Source organism: Condylostylus longicornis, unplaced genomic scaffold (assembly GCF_029603195.1).
Source record: "Condylostylus longicornis isolate FDR11 unplaced genomic scaffold, ASM2960319v2 ptg000044l, whole genome shotgun sequence".
Lineage (NCBI taxonomy): Eukaryota > Metazoa > Arthropoda > Insecta > Diptera > Dolichopodidae > Condylostylus > Condylostylus longicornis.
This window is the reverse complement of record NW_026578013.1, coordinates 9,984,441-10,000,000: the sequence shown is the minus strand read 5'-3', so window position 1 is coordinate 10,000,000 and position 15,560 is coordinate 9,984,441. Positions and strand designations below refer to the sequence as shown.

Here is a 15,560-nt window from a genome sequence, read left to right as displayed (position 1 = left end):
ATTGCAGGGGTTTTCACATCAAATTGTTTTAAAATTAAATAATTTTTATAATATAAAATAATATTTAACTTACATTTTCAAAATATGTAGAGTCACTTTGAAAAACATGTTATTAATTTATTTTCCAATCTGGTAAGGGTTTGCTTGTAAAAAGACGAATTAACTAAATTTATTGCTTCTTCATCATCAAATCTATGATCATAAAGTTCTCTGGCATAAATTTTGTTCCAATCTGAAATATGTTATGCATTTATTTATTAACTATCTAAAGAAATAAAAGTAAATACTTAAATACTTACGACGTGTAAAATTTTTTGGAGTAAATTTTATCCACATAGTATATCGAAAATTATTTGTTCTAATTGAATAACCCATTACCTTAATTTGGTTTAATCTAGGTTTATCTGTATTTGATTTTAATTTAGGATGAATATTTGGTCGAGGATATTGGCTCAATGCTATATTCGGTAATGTTCCTTTTGAATTATTTTTTAAAATTTTATATAAACTCTTCCCTTCAACACAGGCTTTTAAATATTTTTTGTTGGTCTTACATTTTGGTAATTTTGAAAGATTTGCTAAATCAATTAAAGTTGGGAAAACGTCTATTAGTTCTATAATATGTTTTATTGGTTTTCTTTTTTTAAGTTGAAATTCTGGACTATATAGTATAAATGGTACTCGCAATGATATTTCAAAATTACTATATTTTGCCCATTCACCATGTTCTCCTAATGACCAACCATGATCACTAGTTAATAGCACTATTGTATTTTCTAAATTAACTTCGGTTAAAATTTTTCCAAATAAATCATCAACATATGACACTGCAGCATAATATGATTCACGTATTTTTATAGCCTTTTCTTTTGGTATAGGTCCAAACAATGGTATACTCAAATTTGCAAAATCATCTCTCATTCTAATATCCGTAAAAGGATTCCACGCAATATCAGGCATATCCAATGGTTTATACGGACTTATTTTCCAATCAAAATCAGTTTCAGAAAAATTTCCTAAAAATTTTTTTGGAAAACGAAATGGGATATGAGGTTTATGAAAACCAACCGCTAAAAAGAAAGGTTTTGCTTGTTTTTTATTGTTTTTTAAAAACCGGCATGCTTCATTTGCAGATTCTATATCCGGAAGTGTTTGAAGTGGCTGAGAATGTACTCTTATAGGACATATTAAATTCTTTTTTTTCACACCAGAGCCATCTGGACAAACCGCAGAATTCATAAAGCTTTCTGTTTTCGGATGAAAAGGTTTATTCGACCAACTTAATGGGTAATCGTCTGTAAAATTTGAAGATATACCAGGATGAAATACTTTACCAACAGAATGTGTAAGATATCCATTTTCTTTGAAATATTGAGGTAAGGTTGTAAAATTACCAACAAATGTTCTCCAATAGTTATAAAAATCATAAAGATGGATTGTATCTGGTCTGCGACCTGTTAGCATAGAATTTCGACTTGGAGCACATAAAGCTTGCTAAAAAAATGAATGGCACTAGTAATTATGCTTTTTACTCTTATGTACATAAGTAGATGAGGTGTTTAGCTATATTAGGTATTAATGGAATACTTAAAATTTGGCAAAATATTAAAGAAGCAGTGATAAAATTTATTTTAAAAAAATCAACTTTTTGAAAAATTCAGCAATTCTTTTACAGATTTTAAAGTCAATTATGAATTTCTATTTTATTCTATTTCATTACTACTGGTGTTTACTCTAGTAGGTAGAAAAAATTTTGTTTGTACGTGCATTTAACACCTTAGATAGTAAAGCAAACATTTATGTCTACATATACTGCACATTTAATAATAAATTGACTTACCTGGGCATAGGCTCTAGTAAAATAAAAACTTTTTTCCACAAATTTATCGATATTGGGTGTTTTAGCTAGCCTATCACCATATGCAAATATTGCTGGACGAAAGTCATCCATTATAACTGAAATGAAAACAATTATTTTCATTTGCATTTTGAAGTACACACTTATTCATTAGTTTTCATACTCATGAGGACATTCCTTTTCTCCTCAAATTTATTTTGAACGCTGTTTATCAAAATTAATAAAAAGAAGAACACTGTAATCCATGTCATCCTTTAATATTTCAGTGCCGTAGCATAAATTTATTCGTATTCGTATAAAATAGAATAAATATTATGCAGCATTTACATATGAATACAATAATTTGTGATTAAAAGAACCGTTAACCATAAAGAAAATTAAACTCAAACATATAACTATAGCGTATCACATATTATAAAATGATTTGCATTTGTAGCTTTGTAATCAAACCAGTAATCACAATAATTCTTAGATTGAAAGGCTAACTTAAATATATTTAATTAAATGTCAATTTTAAATTACAAGTTCATAAGACAATTAAATATAAAAACTATACTTTTTATCTTATTGTAAAAAAAATAATATATTTATGAAAACCGTCAAAAAGTTTTTAAGTTAGGTATGAACATGACCACTTTCAAGTTTCACAGGAAATGAAATAGAAAAATTGAAATTGTTGTCATTCATTCAGAGACATCTATTTTCAAGTTTCCAGAGTAATTCTTACCCAAAAAATACAATACATAATAATTTACTATTTTAGTAAAAATCCATACCTTACGTGTTCTCTTCGTTAGACTACAACAAAGTTGATGATTGAATGCACGCTTTTCTCTTTTGTGTACCGCATTAAAAAAATAATGTTAAAATATTAAAAAAAGTTAAAGTTTAAAAAATTTAATTAATAATTGATTATTTTCCGGTCCCCTTATTAAAATTTACAATTATAATAATATAATTTCATTGATATTGAATCGTCATTGACTCATCATACTAGGTTGCTTTCTTTGAATAAATTATGCTACAAAGATTCTATAACTGACTTCTAAATAAAATTTTCCAAAATGATCTCTTGAACGGTGAATTTTTTTTGCAGTTTCAATTTCAAAAATTAACTACAACATACTTCCCTTCACTGATATAAGCAAATAAAAACACAATTTTACTAAAACTTTCCATATAAATGAAATACTATTTGTTATGCAGTTACAATAAGAATTTAAGTATATTTTGACATTCCGATTAGATCATAAATGAATATATTTTGTTATACTGGAGATTTTGGAATATCTTTTAAAATACTTGATGTAGAATTGGTACTTCTATTCCCCGCCAGAGTACCATAAAATGTCTTTAAAAATTGTACGGTTTTCAATCTGCTGTCATTTCTTGTTTTTGTGTTAATTTTTTGTTTTGCTAGGATTTTTAATCTGTGATTTAATTTGTTTACAAAATTTTAATTGAGGTATGTTAAAAAAAGGCTTCTATCACATTTCTAATTGAATAAAACAATCTATTGACAATGAATTGAAAAATTTTACAAAAAATAAATAAAATTTTTTATCAAATATAATCTATGCGCTATAGCCAAAAAGGGAAATAACCGATTGCATGGATACCGGTGAAATGTTTACACAAATTTTCAATAATAGAATAATATTTATTTTTAGTTTCTTATTTGATCGATACTTACATACTTCCAAAATGTGCAGCAATATTGTTAAATTAGGAGTATTTAAACATTTAAGTTGCAGAAATAGTATTTATCCACAAAGTGACATAAAACGATTTACTGTACCTGATGAATTTGTGTTTTGGTCTTGCGATTTTACAAAATATGATCCTCCATCCTACACGTCAGAGCATATTCATGGAAAAGTCTATGCAGATCCCGAAATTGGAGAATTCAATCCTAAATGGAACACTTTAGACGGTCAAGTTAATCGTGTTTCTCATATGGGGCAATACAAAATAGATAATTCTGGTAATTCAAAATTTCTATGCGTAGTTACTTTTCTATTTTTGACAATCAATTTTCAGGTTGTCCGCTCAATCCTATTGGTAGAACTGGATTACGTGGTCGTGGTTTGTTAGGAAGATGGGGCCCCAATCATGCTGCTGACCCGATTGTGACAAGGTGGAAAAGAACAGAAGATGGTGCAAAAGTGAAAAAACCTGGATCAAATAAGTCAACAATATAATATTTAATCTTCACGGATCAATATTAATAATATTATATTTTTTTTCAATATAGAAATATTCTTGAAATGGTTGCTATTCAACGTCATGACAATAAAATGTGGGCTATACCAGGTGGCATGGTGGACCCTGGTGAAAAGGTTACCACTACTCTGAAACGCGAATTTATAGAGGAAGCTTTGGATAGCCTTGGTAAAATAATTTATTAATTACGATAATTTTAATTAAATTTCAAAATATTTTAGAACAAAAAAAATTAATAGATGAGTTCTTTGCCGAAGGAAAAGAAATTTACAAAGGCTATGTTGATGATTTTCGTAACACAGACAATTCTTGGATAGAAACTGTTGCTTATAATTTTCATGATGAAAGCGGTGTACTTGCCGGTAAATTAGACCTTTGCGCTGGCGATGATGCTGTTAATGTCAAATGGCAGGATGTGAATAGCGAAATAGTTTTACATGCAAACCATAAAAATTTTGTAAAAGCAGTTGCGGAGCTTTTGAATGCGGCTTGGTGATTTTTTACTTGCTGATTTTTCAATAAATATTTTAATCCAAAATACCTAAAAATTTTTTTTTTTTGTTTTATCTTATGGTTTTTACGTCTATTGAATAATAATTTTAACATTAAAAATCAAAAAATTTTATACATTATGAATTTAAAACATTTATTAATATTTTAAGTCTATTTATTTTTAATATAATTAGAGAATATTCACTTTTTTCTATTACAGAATTTTAATGCTATTATTTCAAAGAAAAGGTGCTGAGATTAGGTACATGAAAATGAAAACTTTTTTGTGTTTTAATATTTTCACAAATAAAATTAGTCTATTATTTGCATAATTCTTAGTGTATAAAATGAAATTTAGGCTGCTCTAAAGAGAAAAATTTGCATAATCATACATTGGATAAAATTATTGTTATATTTTTTATATAGATCTTTTTTTAGAAAATTTTGCGAGATGCTTAGATTTATTTTCTATATTTCCTTAACTTTCCTTTTTTCCTCTATTTTTCAGTTATCGAAGTATATATATATATGCATTTAACATATATACATGTATAGCAATAAAGAATTTGAATTAATTGTATACAAATAAAAATGATGTACCTATGTTCAAAATAACATAAAAATACAATTTAATTTTGAAAGTTGTAAAAAAACTAAAATTATAAACAATTACTCTTTGTTTAATAAAATTTAACAAAATAAATAATAGACAAAAACTTGTTTAGTTATTGATGAACCTTGAAATTTTTTATAACAAAAAATCAAAATTCAAGAACTATTATTTAATTTCAAGGTAGATTTTGATGATTACATTTTCGGATGATCACACTTTACATGTATAATTATCAATAAGAGTAAAGATTGAGATCTTAAACAAGTACCTTAAATATAAAAACAAAAAAAAAACCTAATTTCAAAATTTCATTAAAATTATTTCTGTATCAATGTTATTACTTAGAAATCTAATCAATATTTTAAATAAAGTTTAAAATTCATTCACTATCAGTCAAAAAACATTGTTTTTATTTACTTAATATTATAATAGATAATCTTCTATTTTGGATTCTTACTTTTCCAGTCTAATCGGAGTCAAAAAAGTATCTAACTAATTGCAATTTTTTTTAAAATTTATACATACAAACTTATGTATAATTATATGTACTCATATTATATTTTTTCTTTATATATATGTGTATATAATATGTATATCAATATTTATTGAGTTTAATTAAATAGGGGTCTTTAATTGCTCTTAGTATGTTTTACATTAATTTATAGTTTAAGATATATTATCTGCAACATTCAAAGTAACAGAACCTTAAAAAGATGTTATAGTATTACAACGAAAAAAAAAACAAAAAATTAATTTTTTTCATTTACTTCACTGTTATAAAATTTTTGAAGATAAAATTTATAATTAATATAAAAAAATTATTTATTTTTATTAATGAACATCTTTAAATAATTTTATCTAGATACTTTGTTATATTGAAATTTAAAAATTCATAAATATTTTTATAAGATCTAAATACGTTTACAAGACAAATAATATAATTCGCGAGATGAAATTATTATTAATTTAATGATAATTTTTATTTTTTTGTATCAAATTAATTTAAATGTTTAAAGCGTAAAAAAAATTTGGCACTATTAAAGAATTTTAAAAACAATGGCAACTAAAAACCTTTTCTTTTATCAACTCAACTTCAAATTAAAATAAAAAATGGTTTGGCACCTTAATCTATATAACTGAAATATTAATCTAAATATATTTCGCAAAAGATAATCTATAATCGAAATTTAAGCAAGGAGATTCTAGATCATATTTCAAATCAATGTTAGAGTATTAATTTAATTACTATTATTAAGCATACATTATATTGCACTTTCATTTTAATATTTTATATATTGCACAAAACTGGAAAATTGAATTTGTACATAGAAAATTTCAACAGCAAACGTATTTAGCTAATCAGATATGTATATTTATAAATACTCTAAAAAGTTGTTATAAATGTTACATATACCTTTTCTTAATTTTAATTAAAACATTAAACAAAAGTTTAGATGTTATTTAAAAAAATAAAATTCCATACTGAATTGTTTGGTTACCTTTCTTAATAATTTAAATAGAATAATTTAACATAATATTGAGTAAATAATATTAATTTCCAATCACATTGTTGTATTTTGCCTTATATCTTAAATTTACTTTTTTACATTTATGTGATGATCATCATCATCACTATGTTCCTCTTTTAAAGGTAATGAATCAATTTGTTTTGCGGAAGTTGCTTTTTTATTGCGTTGCCAGGTAAATACTCTCGCAACCTGCAAAAATTTTTTTCTAGATACTTTACCCATATGTCGAACCCGATCTTTAAATGCCATATCTCCTTCAGATTTACCCTGCTGTTCTTTTTCTAAAGCACTCATGAACTCTTGATTCCATCTTAATTCATTCATAAATTCTTCGTTTTGCAACATCATAGCAAATTGTTCATCAGGTAAATCAAAATCACTTCTCAGAACATCACACGAAATAGTATTCAAACGTAAGAATGATGGTGGCAAAGGACTTAATAGTGGTGGATTCCATTTTCTCTTACCTTCAGTATCGCGAGCGGAATTTACTGGTGAGCCAGTTGGTGATGTCAAAGATTTATTACATTTTATTTTTGGAGAAGCACCAGTGTTAATTAAATTTGTGCCCAGATTACTAGGTAATGGTGATGTTGATAGCAATGTTTTTGGTTGCTCAGTTGTATCAATTAATTGCGTCTCTACATTTTCTGATATATTTGAGCCCATTGTATTGTCAGCAGTATTGATAAGCATATCATTTCCTGAAGGAGGACTATCACTAGAATTTTCCAATTCTATTCGTAAGCGCTCATTCTAAAAATACGGAATCACAATTACATCGTTTCAATCAATAATGAATTAATACATAGCAAGGTATTTTTATTAATTTCTAAACAATATAATTCTACTTACTTGATTATCAGTGCTCATAGTAAGTAACTGATCAATAGTAGCATCTACAGCTCCTTGATTTGCTCTAAGAACTGCTTCTATAACATCTCTATCCATTTCCGGAAACATGGTCTTAAAATCTGACATAGCTTGTGAAAATTCTAGCTGCATTGTTGAAGCCATAATGTGATTTAATATAAATAAACGAAATTTCACCAAATTTATAAATAAAAGAACTTCTCAATAAATTTTACAGATTTAATAATTTTTAAAACTTTTTTTCACAAGTTCAAAAACATTTATATCGTCCAGCGATAAAATCGGTTTGTTTACATTTGAGAAACATTTTTTTAATTACGTCTCATCTTTTGTGTAAAAAGTGAGTAAATATTTGCATAAATCTTTGATATTTCTTTTATTCTCTTTAATAACAAAAATTGAAAATGTTATTGAAATAAAAATTATATGATATCTGAAATCTGAATACAACTAAATTTTGACAATTGTTTATGACAGACAAAGTTTTTGCGGTAGCGACGGCAATCCCCAAAAGCTAATAATTGATTTTGACACTTATCAATTTTGAGAGTCGGTTAAGAATTAAAATCTTAAATTAATTTCATTTTAAGTATTAAACTATTCCCATGAATTTTTTTCAATTTTTTCTAAATTTTCAAGAAATTTGAAAATTTTCTTCTCAATAGGCATTTTAAAAAAAAAACATTAGTTATTTTGCTATTGATCAAAATTAATTCCTTTTCAATATCATAGAAAGTAACCGTCATCCCTCCTGTCACTGACACTATACATACTGTATTTGATTTATGGTCGTGAATATACGCCTTAGCATTTATACGTGGAAGAGCATTTACATTTATACTGAGAAAAATTTATACGTTACATACACTGGGGAAAATTGTAATAAAAGAGTCTAATTTGGCTTGCGTTAAATTGTGTTCAAATCTGTACATTTCAAATCAAGAGACCTAACCGTAAAAATAGAACAAATGTGATGCCATTAGTGGACAATTTTCGTTCTTAACCCAGGATATGAGCGGAACGAAGAAATCAACTAGTGTATATAGTGTCACATAAACATGGAAGCATATAATGCCAAAAAAAAATCACCAGCTGTAAAATAGGAATTTAGACTATTTCACTAAATTGTGAATTCTATATGAATTCTGAGATTTCGCTGCGGAAAATCGCTCTTGTTCTGTTTTTAACGTAAATAATAAAGTGGTCGCCAACCCTTATTATCTTTAACCCTTACTGTTATTGCATTCTAATTCTATATTTTTTAAATTACTGTTTCAAGATTTCTCCTAAACGTATGCAAGATTTAATAGTAATTGGAGAATTATTTAAAATGAATACCATTTTCAGCACTTTTCTAAAATAATTTTTGAAAAAAAGTGCTTATTAATTTCACTCTGTCCGTCCGTCCGTCCGTCCGTCTTTCCGTCCGTTGGTCTGTCTGTGTCTGTTTACAAAACTTCTACACTTTTGAAGATAGAAAGTTGAAATTTTATATGTATATAGATCCTTAATAGAAACTTATTTTCGTAGAACATAATTTTTACCTATTTCCTCCCCTCTAAAAGTTATACCACCCAAAACCCTAAAAATGCCATTTTTCAACTGTTTACTGTAAAAAGCAGGTGGGATGCTTTTTATATCACCGCATACTATACTTGAACTTTAAAAAAAACAAAATGTCCATAAAATTTACCGTTACATAAAATCCGTTTTTTTTTTAAATTTTTGATGTTGTTTTGCTTCTAGACCCCAGGATGTGGGAGCCTGAAATTTTAGTAGCTTTTAGGCACTAATAAATAGTTCATTTCGTTAGAAGAAAACTTTTTCCCATCTCCACCCCCTCTCAAGTTATCGTAAAACGGTTATTTCAAGTTATCTTGAAATTTGTAAAATTTGAATTTTTGACGCCTTATATTTCCGAAACCGCAAGCTTTTTCAAATTTCAATAAACGCAGAAAGGTAACGGTAAATTCGATGACATTAAAAAATATAATTATTTTTCTTAACTCACGCAATTAACCCTTAAAATCGAGCATTATGTTAACCCCTCTTTAAATTAATTTTTGCTTTATTTCACTTTATTTCAAAAACTGCATAAACTGTTCATCCTAAATATATGCAATCCTAGAAATAGTTTCGTATATGAATGAAAATAATTTTAATGGTGCGGTAGGTATACATCGATTGTTTTGCAAAGCAGTATTTTCACTTGTTGAAGAGAAAAGTGCTACAATACAAACCATTGGTTTGACCCAACGTTTCTTTCTTTTCAATTTATTGAATTTTTATTGAATATGATTTTTGAATATGATTTTTCGATTATCTTTTCGATTTATTGAAATGAATAGAAGTTTTATAATATGCATAAGCATGGTTGATCGTCTATAAGCTTTTTGTTTTACATTTTAACTTCTTCTAATACACAAATTGAATACGTTTATGTTTATATAAAGTGCAAGCCAAACTCTTTTCAAAATTTTAATATCTTAAAATACATTTGATTATGCTTTGTATAACTACTTCCGGAATTAGTGAATCAGTATATTCCGCAACATCAATTATAATGTAATACACATTAAAACTCATTATCGTTTTAATTAAACAGTTATTTTTTGTTTTATCAATCTGCATATATTTTTAAAATTGGAAGGATATTGAAATATTGTTTCTGAGAGTTCATACCTTATCCTTAAAGTATAATCTCACATACATTATGCATACATAAATCAAAAGGCCATGTCCATATTTTATTATTATTTGAAATGTAAAATGAAAACGAAAGAAAAATTTTGAGTTAAGCTTTAGTTATTTATACCGACCTATTGTATTTAATAAATTATGTAGCACGCTTTTAATACAGATAACTCTTATCAAAAATTTTTCGGCTTCATTAAATTATATTTTATATATGTATAATTAATTTAAAAATAATAAGCACATAGGGAATTGAAAATAGAATTAAAATAAAAAATAAAATTTATTACGTAAAACGGTAATTATTTTTATTATTTTCATTTTAAGCAAAAAGTGGTTCCTTGTATAGATTCTGACAAATTATTAAAATCAACCTAAATCAGTTTAAATTAGCTTTACTTGATTAGTTGTAAAAAAATTCATTGAGCACTACTAAAATGACATACAACATTTCAATTGCATATTAGTTACTTGGATACCCACGTAACGTTCAACTTTAAATCAATAGGAAGGCCTGCCGGCAAAGCCTCAGATTAACAAAATACAAATTAATCTCAACATAACTAGCTTTTTATGTTTAATTTTGATTTATTTCTTTAAAATTTTTAATTAATTTAAAATATTTCTGTTGTCCTGTTAAGTTTAGGAATCCAAGCAATATTTTCCTTTTCTACATTTCAATTATCTGTTAATGTTTAACCTGTTAAGTTCTCGTTAGTTCGGAATAAGGAAAAGAAATTTAAAAAATTTTATAATTTTGAATAATCAGCATAAACGGTAAATTACCCGAAGCTGATTTTGAATCTGTCTACATCATTTTAAATACACGGCAACAATATTATTCGCAATAACGAAGTTCCATTTATTTTGACTACAATCAATTACAATTTTTTTATTTTATATTTTTTGTAATCAATGGAAATTAAAATAATTTAAAGAAAAAATAGAAAAAATAAAACAAACACATATAATTTATGAATGAAAAATCAGAAAAAAAGTCAGGCGACCATAATGGCTATAAAATGATAAGAAATCAAAAGACACAAACAAAATATAATTTTAAGTATTTTAATTTAAAAAAATTAACAGTTCAATGACTTAAGAAGAATCGACGATAAAATTGCTAATACTAATTAATTTTTTTTTCTATTTTTATTTATAAGTTTCTTTTTTTGTTTGTTTTAAAATATAAAATAATTCTATTCATTCTATTAAGACTAGAAAAAAAAATATAAAGCTGCAATTTTTTTGCCAACATCCCTTAATCATTTTGACTATTTGCCCTCAGGCTTCCTGCAAGTTTTCCATCTATAAATCTCCCCACCGATTTTTTTTAAAGATGTGCGAATACTGCGCATTTTATAATAATATATTTGATTGAATATTTACGTAGGTTCAACATTTTATAAGCTTTTCAAATATTAAAACAAAATCTTGAAAAAATTTCATTAAAAAAACAGAAATAATAAAATAAAAATAGAAAAAACCAACAAGAAATCTGTATCTGTAACTAATATCAACATGAATCGAGCAAAATTATCACCGTGTGCTTAATAACAGTAGCTTACTTGAAATTTTGTAACTAACAATTCAGAAGTAACTAACAAAAAACGAACATATATCTAAATATTTAATTATAAGGATAAGATAAAATTGCATTATTAACATTTGCAACTTCTCCTTCCTATATCTTCAGTATCGAATCTATACCATATATGCAATAGGCAGCGGGAAGAAGGGCTGCTATATTAAAAACTAACAAAACCAAACTAAATCTTAAACCAATTTCCCAATTTTTTCTGTTTCTTGTTTTCTAAAAATGTTTTTCTTTCTATTTGCAGCGTAATAAACTTGATAACGTGTCTCCTATATAAAAATATCGTAAAACAAAAAGCTGGAGGTTTAATTAAAGGGTTTTAGTCTGTGCCTTATCTTGAATTCAGCATGATTAAGTTACAGGAAAATAATTATTATGCGCAATTTGTAATGTTTATTGCATGTTGTTCATTGTTTTAAGAGGGAGTGCACTTTTTAGAAATCGCCTATTGCAACGAACAAGTCAGAATCGGCCCTACCTATCTTTATCTTACAATCAAAATTACATTTTCCATCTGACTTTCAAAGCGCTGTAGGGATACATGTAACAAGCTATGCTGCAGTCAAAAAAAAAAATTGTTAACAATTTTAAAACAATGTAAATGTTACTGTTTTAGGAGTTAACAAGACCAAAAAACGGAAACCGACAGAATATATCACTTCTATTAATAAAACCAAAAAAATTAAAAAAAATTTTGTAATAGAATTTTATGAAGTTTTCACTCCAAAATCCAAAATTAAACGATTTAAAAATGTCACATACTATCATGATTCACGTGCTGCTTATCAATACAACCGAGAAATTATAACTAGTATTAAGATATTATAACTAGTCATAATATACAGGACGATTGATCTCTTTAAGGAAAGAAATTAACAATTCAATACAACTGGAACACAATAATAAAGTATATTCAATTAGAAAGAGCAACCAGACGGACGATTAGTAAGGATACTATGTATAAGATCAATAATAATTTTATTCCCGTATTATATAAAAAAAAATTAAGTTAAAAAAAGCAACATTAGAAAAGAAATTTAATTTTTAGCAAGCATTTTCTCTTATCAGGAAATTACGATCTTTTGCAGGTTATAAAATTATTATAGAATGATGTTTGCGTAAATAGAGTTTGAAATAACAAAAAAAAAATTTCTTTTTAGAAATTTTGGAGAAAAGAAATATTAATTGTTATTTAATTTTTATTTTAATTGCTAATATTTATTTATGCAATAAAACTTATTGGTTATAAGTAATATTTATGTTTCAAAATATTTTATGATTTTCAAATAATTTATTAATGATTTATTTATTATGGAATAATTGAAACATTTGTTTAAAAGCTATAGCCTAAGATAAATTTAGATTGATCTAAGTCACTTGTTTATTATACACGTTTAGATGATTAACAATAACTATTTTGAATTCGAGTTTATAATGAGAAATGTCCCTTTGTCTACTACATCCTTTATCATTAATAAAAATAATAAATGATTGATGTCTAACTATAGAAAATAAGAGACTTTTTTGCTTTCGAAAGTTGTGTAGTTTCAATATTTCTTAATGTCGAAAAAAAGTAAAAGCTAATAAGTATAAATATGTATGTGTGTGTATTACGTAGGTTCTATAATCATAAAATGTAATTAAAATTGATATATGAACACAATAGCTTTATAAAAATGCCTATTACGCAGAAAAAATTATTATATAATTAGTCCTAAATCCAGTGTCCGGTTATAATAAATGTTGAATGAGTTGAAGCGTAAAGTACATCTTGTACATTGAGCATTATCTCCTGTGAATATTGTATATATGTATGTATACATGAAAAAAAAATTAATAATTTGCTGATATTTATGAAATCGTGTTTTAAAATTGAATTTGTAATGAAATTAAATCCATCTTATAACAGTAGAGACAATATTGATAATTAATTTTATTTATAGAGGCAATTTGGGATTGTTTTTGCCGTTTCTTTGAAAAAATGAAAGTTACTCTAAAGTCCTGAATTAAAGAAACACAACCAGTCCTATAATACTAATTATAATAGCAATATAGCATACCTGATGTGTAAAATCCGCCTTTGCCTCTAAATAAAATAATCCTATCATTTACCAAATTCGATAGAATATAATTTATATAAAAGTTTGTATACAGAACATCATATACATATGCGTACATACTTAACTTCCTTACATTTAAAAAAAATAAATTAACAAGAATTATGCCAATATTAAATTATGCAAGTGATTATTTCTATAAAAAAAACGAAACTATAGGTATACAGTTGACCGTGTTAACTTTATGACACCCGTACAAATAAATGATTTTGAAATTTGTATGTCAATTATTACATGCCAATTAAAATATGCCAATTATTACATGAGTTCATACCATTTAAAAGATTTTTACTAAAAATAATGGCCATATTAACATATGAAAAATTTCAGCACTGCATAGTTACAGCAAGATTTGTAGCAGCTACCATCAATATTTAAAAATTTTTAACTAGTTCTATCAAATATAATAGCCCCAATAATGTACTTGTTTGCACAAAATCTATATTATAACTTCAACAATTTCTCAGGTAATGCCAAATAACTTTTGCCTATTCATAAGCGTCCATGATATCTCAACAAAAGCTTTTACCGAAAATAGTGGCCAATGTTACTATATTGGCTTATACGAAATATCAGTACGTATAGTACTGATATTACATAAGTAATTTCTAAGATATGACCAAATAACTGCTGAAGTTGTCACAAATAACATTCGTCTGTGCGAAATCTCGATATTATAACGTCAATACTTTGTGAGACCAACCAAATATCTTATAAAGTTGTAGGATCAGTATCCAAACCACTGCCTCGAAACCCATCATTTGAGAAAATTTGGTTAGAATCATTTGTGAAGTTGAGCTTAGCTCAATTAAACTTTGAGTTATTGTTAAGATGGACAGGCGAACGGACGGACATGGTTAAATCGACTCAAAATTCGACGTTAATCAAAAACGTACACTTATGTCTATATCTCAGACCATTATTTTTTAGCATTACAAACAGTAAGGCAAATTTAGTATACCCTTCAAACATACGTTCGTACGGATGTATACCAATACTAAAGCGAATTTTAACATGTAACTTTCTTAGAACTAAACGTTTGCAGACTTTAAACAGTTTGATATTTTTTTTTTAATTAAAGGATTCAAAAAAAAAAATTTGTATCAAAAAAATTTTTAAGTAAAATGACCTTACAATCGATGAACAGAGCATTTTTTCTATGAATTATCGTTTTTACCTTAGCGTTCTTCTTGATACATACTTTAGCGTTAAACATAAATGGAAGCAATAATACATTTTTTTTTTCATTGTTGCTTTGTGATTAATGCCATGCTCTTGCGATGTGCTCTATAGGAGAAAAAAGAATAAAATATTCCAAGAATTTCAAACTGTATCAATAACCTAATGGATTGACTGAATAACTCTTATTTTATTTTAATAGAAACCAATTTTTTGGACAGCACAGGCATGCATAATATGAAAAATTTCGTTAACTGGAATTATAATTCCGGAAATAACAGAAAAGAAACATGTTTTAACATTTCATTCATTGTGAAATTCATTAAATATGAAATTTTAACAAATCTGTATCTATTATAGTACTAAAATTCCGTTTGTAGATTAT

General features: G+C 26.2%; 3 protein-coding genes across 6 annotated transcripts in view; 1 reads left to right on the top strand and 2 right to left on the bottom strand.

Moving 5' to 3' along the window:
- Nucleotides 1-2,212, bottom strand: part of LOC129610346 (iduronate 2-sulfatase) — an 11,222-nt gene extending 9,010 nt beyond the window's left edge. Inside the window, exons 1-4 of the mRNA XM_055522901.1 lie at nt 2,022-2,212; nt 1,841-1,956; nt 300-1,494; nt 74-232 (exon numbers count right to left, since the gene is read on the bottom strand). Of these exons, the coding sequence (XP_055378876.1) occupies nt 93-232; nt 300-1,494; nt 1,841-1,956; nt 2,022-2,109 (1,539 nt within the window). The 5' untranslated portion in view covers nt 2,110-2,212 and the 3' untranslated portion in view covers nt 74-92. The remainder of the gene's footprint in view (nt 1-73; nt 233-299; nt 1,495-1,840; nt 1,957-2,021) is intronic.
- Nucleotides 2,213-3,226: 1,014 nt separating this feature from the next.
- LOC129610194 (putative nudix hydrolase 6) lies at nt 3,227-5,297 on the top strand. Of its 4 annotated transcripts, none has more exons than XM_055522641.1 (5): nt 3,227-3,323; nt 3,529-3,842; nt 3,899-4,046; nt 4,113-4,249; nt 4,303-4,761. In XM_055522641.1, exons 2-5 carry the CDS (start codon nt 3,563-3,565, stop codon nt 4,575-4,577), a joined length of 840 nt encoding a protein of 279 aa, XP_055378616.1. In that variant the 5' UTR covers nt 3,227-3,323; nt 3,529-3,562; the 3' UTR covers nt 4,578-4,761. The 4 variants fall into 4 exon arrangements, with proteins under 4 accessions (XP_055378616.1, XP_055378615.1, XP_055378617.1 ...); XM_055522640.1 differs by lacking the exon at nt 3,227-3,323 and adding an exon at nt 4,794-5,297 and having other exon boundaries at nt 3,448-3,842; nt 4,303-4,573; XM_055522642.1 differs by lacking the exon at nt 3,227-3,323 and adding an exon at nt 3,448-3,479 and having other exon boundaries at nt 4,303-4,763.
- Nucleotides 5,298-6,671: 1,374 nt separating this feature from the next.
- Nucleotides 6,672-8,018, bottom strand: LOC129610195 (CUE domain-containing protein 1). Its single transcript, XM_055522643.1, has 2 exons — nt 7,571-8,018; nt 6,672-7,471 (listed from the first exon to the last, which is right to left on the bottom strand). The coding sequence occupies exons 1-2, from the start codon at nt 7,730-7,732 to the stop codon at nt 6,782-6,784; spliced, it is 852 nt and encodes a 283-aa protein (XP_055378618.1). The 5' UTR covers nt 7,733-8,018; the 3' UTR covers nt 6,672-6,781.
- Nucleotides 8,019-15,560: the final 7,542 nt, after the last annotated feature.

Excerpts from the sequence above, each read along its gene's own strand:
- LOC129610194 (XM_055522639.1), top strand. The coding sequence starts at position 3,470 with ATGGATACCGGTGAAATGTTTACACAAATTTTCAATAATAGAATAATA. Across the intron at positions 4,047-4,112 it reads AAAAAACCTGGATCAAATAA|AAATATTCTTGAAATGGTTG; the intron begins GTCAACAATATA and ends TTTTCAATATAG. Across the intron at positions 4,250-4,302 it reads GGAAGCTTTGGATAGCCTTG|AACAAAAAAAATTAATAGAT; the intron begins GTAAAATAATTT and ends AAAATATTTTAG.
- LOC129610195 (XM_055522643.1), bottom strand. The coding sequence starts at position 7,732 with ATGGCTTCAACAATGCAGCTAGAATTTTCACAAGCTATGTCAGATTTT. Across the intron at positions 7,472-7,570 it reads CTATGAGCACTGATAATCAA|AATGAGCGCTTACGAATAGA; the intron begins GTAAGTAGAATT and ends CCGTATTTTTAG.